At 36.9% G+C, this 14,518-nt stretch overlaps 1 protein-coding gene across 3 annotated transcripts in view; it reads left to right on the forward strand.

Annotated features, from left to right (window-relative positions):
- The window catches only part of LOC145276824 (bactericidal permeability-increasing protein-like), a 230,657-nt gene extending 218,943 nt beyond the window's left edge, over positions 1 to 11,714 (forward strand). The window contains exon 14 of one of the 3 annotated variants that reach the window (XR_013868035.1): positions 10,891 to 10,953. Coding sequence is in view for 1 of the 3 variants with exons in the window: in XM_080128171.1 (XP_079984297.1) it covers positions 10,891 to 10,935 (45 nt within the window). In the remaining 2 variants the exon portion in view is untranslated. Of the gene's footprint in view, positions 1 to 10,890 lie in introns of all 3 variants that reach the window. The other 2 variants (XM_080128173.1, XM_080128171.1) reach the window with 2 other exon arrangements.
- Positions 11,715 to 14,518: the final 2,804 nt, after the last annotated feature.

Genomic DNA, 14,518 nt, shown 5'->3' on the forward strand with positions numbered 1-14,518 from the left:
AATTTTTGCAGTTTTCGTTATATGTAATGTTTCCTGGTTGGAAATTGTTTTCTCGAGATTTAGTTAATCGTAATTTAGTTCGGATTATGTAATATAGAATTATGAACGAATTCAGTTCTTAATAACTTTGAAAGATTTCATTATCTGTATTTTGTATTTGTTTTAAAATTTTTCGTCGATTAAGGCAATTGTAAATGCTCCAGAATATGTATATAAAAAGTGTATCTCATTAAAGCATTCGGTATCGTGTTTAAATTTTCGAAACATTAAATGAACGTTCCTATGTCGTAATTATTTAAAATATGCAAATATATCTGTTTATGAAAACATCTAGTTGGTTGGTTGGTTGGTTGGTTGGTTGGTTTTGTTTTACGGCATATCAACCCTTTTCGGGTTATTTAATGCCGAATCCAAAGATTTTGAAGACATTTTTTTTAATACAATAAATGTTGTTTTCACGTCGGTTTCTATTTAACCAATAGTTGGGACCCTAACAGGTACTACCACTTCGGGACAGAGTGGACCTGGGAGCAATGGTAATTAAAGGGTGGCTCCACACTCCCCAAAGCTCACAAGCTGGAACCTCACCATTGGATATAGTTTAAGGTCATATCCAGGACCCCCATTGAGGGACTTTTACCCTCTGCAGGAGAGCAGTCGGCGTATTCTAATGCCCCACCGATAGGACCGGAAAACATATAGTAAAACTAAAATAACAGCAATGTGTAAATAGTGATACAATTTTAAATGACTATATGTTATTTATGTTAGATTCATCAATTCTTCTATCATATTCATCGTTCTCTGTTATCTCAGAAAATATATGACCGGTTAAAAAGTGTATTCAGTAGTTTTTTTTTGCTTTCCTCTGAAGCATAAAGAATCCTATTTTTATTTTTATTTTTTTGCAATATATAACAAAAACATTTAAAGAAAATCTGTAAAAGTAAACGTTCGCGTGTGTTTGTTGTTTTGCCCACACTGTAAAAAAATAGTAATGTTTCGTTTTGTAGCGATATAAGAAGTCTATTGGCTTGATGCCATGAAAAACAAAATATTTATTTACGTCATGAAAGAATGGAGTAACAATTGGAAATGTTAAAGTTTATTATTTATGTAAAATTATATATTTAGTGTTTTGTACAAAGTAATTGTAATTGCACATTGTGGTTAAGTGTGTTTTTTATGTTTAGTAAAAACGAGTAATCAGGGAAGCCATATTGGATTGTAACGACTGTATTCAAGAGTCATCACTTAATGCAATCTGCTATTTCGTAAAACTTCTTTCATCAGTCAATGAATGGGAATGCAGGTTAAAATAGGGGAGCATTCATTGTATGCATTGCGATTTAGTAATAGCTGAATGCAAATAAACGTGGTGATAAATGAAATATTTACGGTGAAGTTAAATATAAATATTTGATAGCGAAGTAAACAGGGATAGAAAAAAGGAGATAAGGATGAGCGAGGACGTCTTATGCAACAACGTTTTACTATGAATTGCTTGGAATAGTGTTTCTCCTGGAAGCATTTTAGGAATTTGGTTTAAGAAGTGAAGTTTGTAGACAGTAAGTGAAAAACATGTATCCGATATAGACAAGTATCGTGGCGGATTATTGTGTGGATTCAGTGTTTGTTTTGCCATAGTGCCTTTTTCTATACGGCAATAATCGTTTGCATTATATATATATATATATATATATATATATATATATATATATATATATAATGTTTTGAGAATGCAATATTTTATTACCGCATGTTTGAATGTGTCTGTGTGCGGGTGTGTCCGTGTATGTAAGTTGCTGTGCCCAACGGTGTGCGTGTGTATGTATATTGCATGTTACAACGTGTTATAAGGTAATATTGTTAGTGGTTTTCAATATTACTAATTCTTAATTTAATAATTTTTCATGCATGTTATTAGAATATGAACGTTAGATATAGATTAGTGATCATTATACGAAGTAATATATCCTGAATGAACATTAGTTCCATAAACATATTTCTAATAAATAATGATTAGAGTATCTCTACTCATATGATAATTCTCATACCTTACCTAAATTATTGGTCGCTAGTAAATACGATATTTTTAAATTCTGGCCTTGTTCATCAAAGTTCAAGGGTTCTCTACCGTATGTTTCGTCCGAGAAGGTTAATCAGATAATTTTTTGAGGAAAATACTTCTGATCAATGACAGATACAATAATGGATGATGCTAAGAATTTTGTTCATGTGTATAAACTCACCGTAAAATGCACTGCCTCGATTTGACTGCGGTCAACCCAATTAAAGAAGGAGTCTACAGTTTTTTTACGCTATTAATCGAAGTTGAATACATCCGTAAATGGACTGTAAAATTTATTACTTCAAAGCCTAAACTGCTTTCTTTAAAAACTACAAAATTCTTATCAACTGCCTATTGTCATCCTTAATAACACAACCTGAGAGCTCGTATTTCAAGTTTCCTCGGACTCAAAGGTAACATGAATACATTGTGGAGATTAGCAAGACTAGTGCACTGTCATAACAGAATAGCCCAGTATTTCCCTGTTGAGTTCCCTAGATGTCGGAAAGCCTTTTACGCTAACAAATATTTCCACACCCTGTTAAGCTTTGGAATTCTCTCCCTGTTTTCTACTTCCCTGACTGTGCTCACCTGCAGAAGTTTAAATGTATTGTGAGCAAACATCTCTGAGCTCAATTTTCCAGTCTCCTGTAAGACAGGATTCCATATAATAATTCCAATGGCCAAATGACAATATATCTTGAAAACTTTGTCAAAATAATCATACATCAAAAAAATGAATTTCCACCTTTTCATCTGCACAAATAAAAGTCCGCGATTTCTTTTTCTTTTTGTATTATTCATTAGTATAAACCAATTTAATATCATGAATTTTATTCTCGTCGATGTCCATTAAGCGCATCGTCTTTTGTCTGATTCAGATTATCTTTTTCAGAAATTAATAATGTAGAAATTTGTAAAACAGAGGAGAAAACGCTTCGAGAATAAACGTAATTGATTACTACTGAAACGGACGAATGTAATTACCTTTGATGAAATTGTATGTACAGAACCATTTTTGAGAGCCGTACGAAACGACAAAACAATCTGAAAGTATTTCTAATCATGGAAATTACCGTAAAAGAAATTTTTAATGGACTAGGAACATAACTGAAAAAATGGGCAAGAATGATATACGATAATATGTATGAAAATCAACGAACGTTATTCTACGCAGTCATATTAGAAATAAATAAAAGAAACTAAAGCAATGAAACCATTGCTGTGAGAAAATAAAAATAAAAAAAGGAGATTGCTTACTTGGTGGCGCCGGCCTCGAGGGCGGAATTCTAATCTGAGTGGTTGAGAGAACGAGTCTCTTATAGACTTGGAGGAGTAGGGGGAGGCACTATTCTTCTGTTATAAAAGAATTGTGTCTCTGACTAGCGCCAGTTCTGTTAACGACTTACTGGTGAACGGTTGGCACAAATTAGTTACTCGCTGCTCGCCGTACTACAAAACTTGTTACTCGACCCAGTAGGGGGGGTCGCTTAGGGCATCCTTTGCAACCCCTCGGAGCTTACGCTATCACCGGGTAATCTACTTTACCCTCTAAATAGTTTTTTTTTCCACATCTTGCAAAGGATTTGCTGCTTACTCTTTCGTCGGTTAACTACTGTCATGAACGTCACGAAAGAGCAGCTCCTACGCAGAAGGGAGTCATTGACTCAGAAGATTCAGGGACGACTGAAGATGTGTCGTGATGGAGTTAGGCCATCGGCGTACTCATTCTTAAGGACGGAGATTCAACAATTCATTGTCGAGTTAGAGACTTGTATCACACAGCTGGAGTTAGGCTCCTTTGATGAGAGTACACCTGCCGAGATTGAGGGTGCTTGGCTGCCTCAACTAAAGGATTATTATGAAGACTTGGGCGATTTGGATCAAGCATACCGACAGCCAGAGCCCAGCCCTTACTCAGAATCTGCCTTTGAGTTCTCAAGGGCTTCTGCAACTACCGGGAGAGGTTCTTCCTTCATTGTTAAACCCCCACGTATACAGATCACAGGGCCTACATTTAGCGGACAGGAAATGGAGTCCGACCGCATGAGTTTCAGAAACTTCTTGACTAGGTTTGAGAACTGCGTGATCGGCATGGCCAATGATGCCGAGAGGTTGAACTTCTTGAAGTGTTCACTCTCAGACAGAGCCTTGAGGCTGGTAAATCACCTGAGTTGCACTGACACCAATTACCAGCAAGCCATGGCTATACTGAAGAGGGAGTATCTGGACCTGGATGAAATCATTGACCAAATATTCCAGGATATTCTGGACTATGTACCAAAGAAAGGTGGAGCCCTTTTTGAGCTGGGGGACTTCGTTTCCAGGACGGCATCGCTGTTGGAAGAGCTGGGGAATTCCTTTTCGTGTGACTTTTCTGTGGACGATTCTGGCGGAGCCAGACTGATGGCTAAGATTCTGTTTAGGAAATTTCCTCTCGAACTGAAAGGCGAGATAATAGCGCTAACAAATAGACGGGTGCCACCTTTGTCCTCCATATTGAGACTAACTGGAGAAGCAATAAAGAGATTGCAGATTAAGGGCAGTGTCTCCACTGCAGTTACATCAACAGTAAGACAGAATACGTCTCAAAAGTTTGGTAGGGGGAACGCTATTACTCCTTCTTTTCATGTGGATGTGAACAATGCAACTTCAACCGGGTATTCCCGCACGTTGCCACCCATTCTCTCAGTTACATTCTCTTGTGGACCAAAGACAGTGTCAGTGAATTGCCTACTGGACACGGGTAGCGGGCGGACATATCTGGCGGCAGATGTACTGAGAACTTTGTGCCCAATCGAAACCCTTGGTGTCAATTGTCAGCTGAGATTGTCTACCTTTCTAGGTGAGTGTCAGCGTGGGTTCACAGAGGTAGTCCTGGGAGTTGACTTGGGTTCTGGAAGGACAGTGACATCTCCTGTCTTGGTAGCCGATGGTATGGACTTGTCGGTTCGAGTGGCCAACCTGGAATCTCTATTGCGTGTCTTTCAGGATGCAAAATATGCTTTGGCCGGCCAGTTTGAGACCGGAAAGGATTTAATACCGATCAAGGGAATAATTGGGTTAGACCTGATTGAACACCTGGACTCCTTAAAGCTGATCCCGTGTTTGAATGGATGGGCCTTTGCAACCCCGCCTGGATTGGTCCCGTTTGGAGCAGTGGACTCTTTTTTCTTGGAAGATAAGCCCCTCTCTGAGGTTACTCACCTCTCGTTTAATTCGGTAATGGAACATACCCCCCAGGTCGATTCATCACATTTATGTTTTGTCCTTGAAACACAATCAACATACCTGGATCCCATGGCGGAGTGCTTTCCTGACAGTATGGTACAAAGAGGACTAGAACAAATGTTTACGTTGGAATCTCTGGGGCTTCCCAGTCAGGAGGACTTTTCTGATTACGATAAAGTTCAGATGAAGCGATTTGAGGAAACGGTAGAGCTTCGGGATGGAAGCTATTATGTGGAGCTCCCCTGGCATCACGATAGATTAGCCAGAGTCCCCTCTAATCATGCAACTTCCTTGCATGTTTTAGACCGGGTAGCAGCAAACTTGACTAAAAGAAAAATATATGATGAATATTTGGAGGTGTTTCGTCAGCAACAGGAGGACGGTATAATTGAAGAGATTTTTGTCTCCCCTCAGGAGTTCGACAAATATGTGTGGATACCACATAGACCAGTTTTCAAGTCGGACCCTACGGCAACTACCAGGATAAGACCAGTGTTCAACTGTAGTTTGAAGACAGGAGATGGATTATCGCTGAACGAAGCAGCATATTCTGGCGTTAACTTAACAGGGGACATCTTAAAGTTGTTGCTGGCCTTTAGAGCCAACAATTATGTGCTACTAGCAGACATTCGCCGAGCCTTCCTAATGATTCGGCTTAAGCTGGAGGCGGATAGGAACCGGTTTTGCTTTTTTCTTAAACAAGGAAATTGTTTGCGCTGCTTCCGCTATACCACCTTGATATTCGGGTTTACTTCCAGCCCATTTGTGTTGGGGTGCATCTTAAAATTACATGCGGCAAAATACCCTCAAGATGCTTGCCGCAGAATGATGGAGGACCGGTTTTATGTGGATAACCTTGTGGCATCCGTGGCAGACGCGAGTGAGCTTACTACATTGTATTCCCTTGTTAGAGAGCGTTTGCTGGAAGGGGGCTTTATTATCCAGTCATGCAACTCAAACAGTCAGGCGCTCCGCAATAGGATGAAGGAGGATGGTACTCTAAGTATCCATGAAGAGGAGTGGGAGAGAGTACTGGGCTACCGATACTCCCCACATTCGGAGGAGTTGTATGTCGCTCCGGTAAAGTGCAATCCTGACGTGACAACTAAGAGAGGTGTTCTTTCAGAGTCAGCTAAGGTCTTCGATCCGTTGTCCCTATGTCTCCCGGTTACTATCCGCAGTAGAGTGCTAATCAGGTCCATGTGGAAGAATGGTGCAGGTTGGGATGATCCACTCCAGCCAGCGATCTTGAGCGATTGGAGAGAGCTAGCCAGGGACCTTTCAGGGTTGAGTGATTTCCGTTTTTTGCGCAAGGCGCTTATGGCAGGGCTACCTGGAGATATGTACCTGTTTTGCGACGCGTCCAAGGAAGCATATGGGTTTGCCGTGTATATCGTACAAAATGGTCGGTCATCCTTATTATTTGCGAAAGCTAAGGTGGCACCTATGAAGGACAAGACTTTGCCTGTGTTGGAACTAATGGCCGTTTTCCTCGCCTTCAAGTGTCTCCCCACAATCCTGGACAATTGTGAAGGATTTGTTCCCGAGAATTTGTGTATAGCCACGGATGCACAGGTGGTCTTGTCCTGGATTTTATCTCAAAACATGGCTAGCAAAAATGTTTTTGCAAAAAATAGACTTAAAGACATTCTGCAGATGAAAGTGGAGTTGGAGTCTCGCTATGGCTTGAAGACTCTCTTCAGATATGTTGATAGTACACTCAACCCGGCGGATTTGTTAACAAGAGGATTAACATTGAGAAAGTTCCAATCCAAGATGGAATTTTGGTGTTCAGGCCCTTCCTGGCTATGCGAAGGAATATCTCAATGGCCAGGACGGGATATGCCCTGTTTGAGTGAGATATGCCAGCGAATGACCCGCAGTTCAGCAAATTGTTCCTTGATCCATGATCAAGAGTACACTTCGGCCATACCTTTTCAGAGGTTTTCCTCATTCTCTGGTTTACTGACTGTTACTGCCTTGGTGTTTAAGTTCCTAGCCATCCGATTTAATCGACAATGGGACTACAACTCTAAGGCAGCGATCTACCTTATGAAGACAGTGCAACGGCAAGAATTTCCCGTGGAAGTGGAGTACCTAAAGGAGCCGAGTGGTAAACCCATGCCAGTTAGGGTTCGTGCTCTGGATCTTTTTCTGGACCCTGACGGTTTGATTCGATCTAGGGGAAGAATCAACCAATCTTCCCACTTTGGTTATGAAGTTAAAAACCCCATTCTGATAGGGAAACATCATCCTGTTACCAGACTCATCATTTTAGATTGTCATGAAAGGTGTTGCCACCTTGGAACTGGGTCAACTCTAGCGGAGTTGAGGCGAAGCGGTTATTGGGTCCCGCAGGGTCGACAAGCTGTGAATAAGGTACTGGCTGTTTGTGCCAGATGTAAACGTTATAATTCAACGCCAGTGACGCCGAATGCTGCTGCTGCCCTGCCGTCGCACCGTACCGATTTCAGAGTCCCCTATCAACACACTGGGATTGATTTTACTGGCCATCTTTGGGTGAGTGACGGGAAACGAGATACGAAAATGTACTTGCTCCTGTTCACTTGTTTGAATATCAGAGCAATACACATTGAAGTAGTTCCCAACATGAGCGTACCCTCTTTCTTCCAGGCACTGGTTCGATTTACTAACCGATATGGCGTTCCCGAAACCCTTTATAGTGACAACGCGAAAACGTTTATAGGAAGTGGAAAGATTTTCGATCGTCTCTCTCTTTTTACGGACTATCAAAGAAAATACGGTCCTTGTAAGTTAAAACTTAAAACCATTCCCTTGTTCTCTCCTTGGTATGGAGGAACATGGGAGCGATGTATCAAGACCATGAAGAATTGCCTATTTAAGATTCTTGGCAGGGGTAGATTGGATTACTTTACCCTTCTGACAGTGTTATCGGATATTCAGAGGTCTGTTAATAACCGGCCTCTTACTTACCAGGTGTCAGCCGACAAAAATGCTACTCCAATTACCCCTAATATGTTCCTTAAGCCCAATCAGAGCCCCGGGCTATTGATACGACTGGATAGAGAGGATAGAACAACCTTGTTGCCTCCCAGCAGGGAGAGGCTAATTCAAACCTTGGAACTTAGGGACCAATGTCTGACAGATTTCCACAAACTATGGTATGAGGAGTACCTGCTAGAGCTGGGAAGGAAGATTCCTGGTCGATCCCGACTCAATACAAGAACCCGCCTCCAGAAGGATGATGTTGTGCTGATTAAGAGTCCTTTGAAACCCAGACCGTTTTGGGTCTTAGGAACTATTACTGAACTGATTCCAGGCCATGATGGTGTCGTTAGAGCAGCACGTGTACAAAAAGGGGAGGGCTTGGAGGAAGTACATTCCCTGAAACATCTGTACCCCTTAGAGCTTTCTAGGACTCCTGAAGGACCTCCTGTTGCGGAGGGAGGGGAGACGTTGGATTCACCCCCTAGTGTTGAAGAGCAGGTCTGGTTGTGTCCCCTGTGCAGCTCTCCGCAGCAGAATCAGAATATGATCGGGTGTGACTCGTGCGACGATTGGTACCATTTCCGATGTGTCGGTATCGACTCAGAACCTCCCAACAGGCAAAAGTGGTATTGCCCAGAATGTGCGCCCCTTAAAAAACGACGGGGTAGACCTAGCCTGCTGCCTGCTTGATTGATATCTGGACTGATCGACTACTGCTATATTGTACTAACAGTTGTTTTTTGATTAAGTATTTTGGTGGTCTATCATTTTTATGTAACCTTTTCTTTTTCTTTTCTCTCTTCTACCTTTTGTTTTTTTTTCTCGTTTTTGTCGGGAGTGTGTGAGAAAAAAAAAAAAAAAAAGGAGATTGCTTACTTGGTGGCGCCGGCCTCGAGGGCGGAATTCTAATCTGAGTGGTTGAGAGAACGAGTCTCTTATAGACTTGGAGGAGTAGGGGGAGGCACTATTCTTCTGTTATAAAAGAATTGTGTCTCTGACTAGCGCCAGTTCTGTTAACGACTTACTGGTGAACGGTTGGCACAAATTAGTTACTCGCTGCTCGCCGTACTACAAAACTTGTTACTCGACCCAGTAGGGGGGGTCGCTTAGGGCATCCTTTGCAACCCCTCGGAGCTTACGCTATCACCGGGTAATCTACTTTACCCTCTAAATAGTTTTTTTTTCCACATTGCAAAACAAACCTAAAAAAGACTACTTAGCTAAATCAGATAAAAATGCTATAGCTTTACGATACACAAAAGTGAACAGCAGCTGCATCAATATTGTTTGCACTCGAAAATTTATCTTGAAGAGTCAAAAGGGATGGGAATATTTATTAGTTATTGTCTAATACAAAATTAAATTAGAAGATTACATCGCGTACAGAAGGTGTGAAAAACAGTTTTTAGTAACTCAACTTGCAAGGAAAATTACCGGTTATGTGTTTTTGTTGGTTGGTTGGTTGTTTTTGTTTTACGGCTTATCAACCCTTTTCAGGTTATTTAATGCCGAATCCAAAGATTTTGAAGAAAATTCTTTTAATAGAATATATTTGTTTTTTGCAAGTCAGTTTCTATTTAACCCATAGTTGGGACCCTAACAGGTACTGCCACTCCGGGTCAAAGTAGACCTGGGAGCAATGGCAATTAAAGGGTGGCTCCACACTCCCCAGAGCCCGCAAGCTGAGGCCTCACCATCGGATATAGTTTAAGGTCATATCTAGGACCTGTTTTTTTTCGTCTAGATCGTGTATAAACGGTATGTGTTAGAATATCATGGTAGTAAACTAAATAGAAGAGAAACGATAATTTATAGAAATATAGAGAAAGACGAGGGGTGGCTATTACGTTCATATTTTATCAGCGCCAAAACTGTATTTACTCGATCTACTCAGTTTGAAATTATTTTATAAAATATTAATTAATTTGAAAAAAAAAAAAGAATGTTTATCAGTGTTAGTTTCCAAGTTAAATTGCATCTTGCAATCTTGTTTAGAAACACATATTATATACCTGATAATAATACTAACACAAAAACTAATAATATAGAATGTATTTTATTAAGTGAGGGACTTTGTCTCTCCGTGTCCTCAAATTGAGGACATTAGGTATTCAGTTTTCTTTATAATACTGGATGTCAAGGGAAAATATTTAAAATATCCGTATCTTATTAGCACTCTTTTTTCTTTTCTGTTTAGAGTTACACGACTCATATAACTTGCACATCGTTGAATATATTACTTCATATAACTTTCACTTGGTTATTAAATAATTCTTCTAACGTATATTGCGTATATACGATTGGAATAGATTGGTAATATAAACATTTTCCAATAAATAGTATTATTACAACATTATTACGAATACATATTTTTGCTTACAATTCAAAATTCATATGACTTTAATATAATTTGTAATATTTTCATTATTAACTGATTTATTTTGTATTATTATTCCATATTTCATGTTTTATTTAAAAATTTATATTTTTTAGTAAATTTCTTATGATTTGTATATTATAACTAACATTGTCTTTCATAATATATCAGTTTTACTTTATGTTTATATTATGAATATTAATTAAAATGCATATAATTTTACATCTTTTTTTTCTTTCAGGATGCATTAATTGTTGCCAGTAACCTGACAATTATACCCATTTAATCAACGAACGATCTGGCATTCTAAAAAATGCTACTTTTTTAAGACCAAATATTATTTATTTTTAATAACTTTAAATAATTTAAATATGATGAATTCAATTTCTTTATATAACTATTACCTAGACATAAGGTGAAGATTTTTATGCGATTAATTTGGAGAAATCTAATTTGTTTTCACTTTTCTTGATTGCAAACCGAATACTCATGTCCATTGATTCTGTGTAAAATTTATTTATGTGCTGTTCTCTTAACTCGATGGTAATTTGTAAGCAAATTCTTCATATGCTACATTAATTAAAATAACTAAGTAAATAAACATATATAAATTAATGATTGTTGTTTTCTTATATATATATATATATATATATATATATGTGTAAATTGGTATATGCATATATATATGCATATATATATATATACGTTTGAGTTTGTTATAGATTTACATGTTTTTTTTTATTTTTCTCCTTTTCCCTTTATTTGTATTATTCTTTTTTAAAATATATTTACTAAGACTATTTCTGTAAACTAAAGATGGTCAACTAGAAACCCATAAAACGAGGAGGCAATGAATAGGTTAGTTAAACTCATCTTTATATAACTATTACCTAGACATAAGGTGAAGATTTTTATGCGATTAATTTGGACGAATCTAATTTTTTTTCACTTTTCTTGATTGCAAACCGAATACTCATGCCCATTGATCCTGTGTAAAATTTATTTATGTGTAGTTCTCTTAACTCGATGGTAAAATAAGTAAGTAAATAAACATATATAAATTAATGATTGTTGTTTTCTTATATATATATATATATATATATAAATTAATATATACATATGTATATGCATATATATATATACACACACACATATATATATACATATATATATATATATATACGTTTGAGTTCTTTATAGATTTACATGTTTTTTTTTTATTTTTCTCCTTTTCCCTTTATTTGTATTCTTTTTTTTTAATATATTTACTATCAAAATGTTAAGACTATTTCTGTAAACTAAACATGACCAACTAGAAACCCATAAAACGAGGAGGCAATGAATAGGTTAGTTAAACTCATTTTTGATTGGACTATTGAAGTACAGTTTTGTGGCTGATAGTATCATATCTTAACAACTTACTTTAGTTTTCACTAAGATGAGAGAAACGAAAACCTGTATAAAATACCGTAATGATAGCTCAGCATCAGCTCGTAATAATAGAAATTGAGATCAACTTATTGAAGTAAATAACGTATAGCAAACTTATTATATGTGTCTCTTAATTGTATAGATGAGAATTCGTATATTTTTTAATATTCGGACTACTTTTTTAATCTTGAATGTAGTTTTTACAACATTTTGGTTGATATAACATCGGACATTCTTTAGCTATATTATCGAATTCCGGACTCCTTCTGTTTTACTCGGTAATATGCATAGGAAACTCGAGAATCCTCAAGAAATATCGAAGAAACAGATTGAGTAATGGATGGAGTGCTTGATAAAAATCATAAAAAAGTTACATTCTGCAATATGTTGAAGATTACATCCTCAACCCGGGCAACAGTAAAAAAACTCAATTGCAACTTATGTCGGAGTTCCGCACAGCCATGACTAACGAAACTACAGAATGCAACCCCGTGCATTACATAAAGATTTCCGTTCAAGTTTTCATGTAGAGATATTCTCAAGCTTAATGGAAAGATTCTCGCGTTCGAAAAGAAACACCTGAAGAAGATCGATGAATATATCGACCAAAATGCAAAGAATATTAAACTCAATGCCGATAATACGCATAAACTTATTAGTTGATTCTCACACATTATGTGCAATGATACCCTTTGTATGACTATATAATATGCAAAATTTTAAAATTAATTTAAACACCAGTGACATCTGTATCATGCACTCTTTCTGATGAATATTTTTTCTGGACTTTCAATAGACAAAGGCACATGCAATGATCAATATAATCCGAAATATATACGAAGTTAAAGATTTGTTATGCATATTAACTAGAGTCTATAAGTAAGGAACAGCGTAAAAGAAAACAACATATATACATTTTTATACGTTATGTGAAGCCTCTGATATCTTACGCTGTAAATAATCTAAAACGAAAGAAAATGTTCACGGACAATTAACTATCTTAAAATAATTAAAATTATTAATGGAATTTTACAGAATTTGAAAAGCCGAAAAATATACTTAAGTGATCAACATGAAGTTTGTATAATAGAAGCGAAGATGAAACCCCAACAAATGTGACGTCATGACAAGAGAATTCATCACTCTCTTTTTACTATAAAAGAATTATTAGGCGATATGAAATGTAATTGATAAAATTGATTGGAATTACATTTTTGATGGGTAATAACGGTGATATTTTTCGAAAAATATATCGAATTGAATGAATTAAATGGCAGTTTGACCGACACAATCTATTTCACTCTTACATTAGACATTCTACAAAATAATTTTGTTTACAATATATGTATACACTCACAAAGATAAAGATAAACCGAGAGAGGAGAGATGTAGCGATTGGCTACACGCCATATATATATATATATATATATATATATATATATATATATATATATATATATATATATATATCTTAACGGTTGAATTGATTCACAATACAATTATAATAGGGCAGTTTATGAAACAACTTGCCTCTAAAGGAACACTTTGATTATTATAATTCCTCTGGTGCTTTTGCCAATAAATAATATGCACGGGAGAAATTATCTTGGATCACATGAATATGAAGCAACTATAAAAGATAACATGTGGTAATACTTTTTTATAAAAAATGATCGAGCCCGATTGTGTAAACGGCTTTGTCGTCTTCATTGTTATATACTTACATCTTGTACTACTAAAACCATGATAAAAACAACAGATGTGATGTAAATACAATTTGTTACCTTCATGCTTAAGCAAACTTTTATATTGCAAACGTAACATACAAAAATGTTTCTATAGACATCCTGTGCAATCTGTTTATCTAATATATAACATGAAAACGCCAATTTATAACCAGCAACTTAATTGTTAGAGACTTCTAAACGCTTACATTAGTTGCGATCGACTGTTAAACATATATGGGATATCGCTACAAGAATATATAGAACAGATGCGATTGCGTAGGGGAGGTTGTGCACTGGGAACAATACAGACGTCTTTATTTTGAACGGACAAAAACCAAACACATTACTTGAAAACGATATTCACAAAATCCTATTGATCCTGAATATACAAACAGATGAATTCACACAAACAAGGAGACTAGACGTTATAGTACTTTTCAGGACGGAAAATACTAAAGGTACATTTTTTGTTCGGGCAGGCAGAATAAATACAAAGGAGATTAAAAACTCAATGCCAATGCACGGAACATTTCGGAGAACTGAAAAGAGTATGAAATATGAAGAAAGTATATCTAATACCTAGAATCATTCGAGGAATAACAAAAGTAAAAGAAAAACTGGAGAAATAACTACTAGAAATCTGAAGCAAAAGGCTTGAATTCCTGACATCAGCAATCGCGGTCGAATAATAAAGAAATCATCTATATTTCG

Source organism: Euprymna scolopes, chromosome 5, assembly GCF_053919585.1.
Source record: "Euprymna scolopes isolate OS-2025 chromosome 5, ASM5391958v1, whole genome shotgun sequence".
NCBI lineage: Eukaryota > Metazoa > Mollusca > Cephalopoda > Sepiida > Sepiolidae > Euprymna > Euprymna scolopes.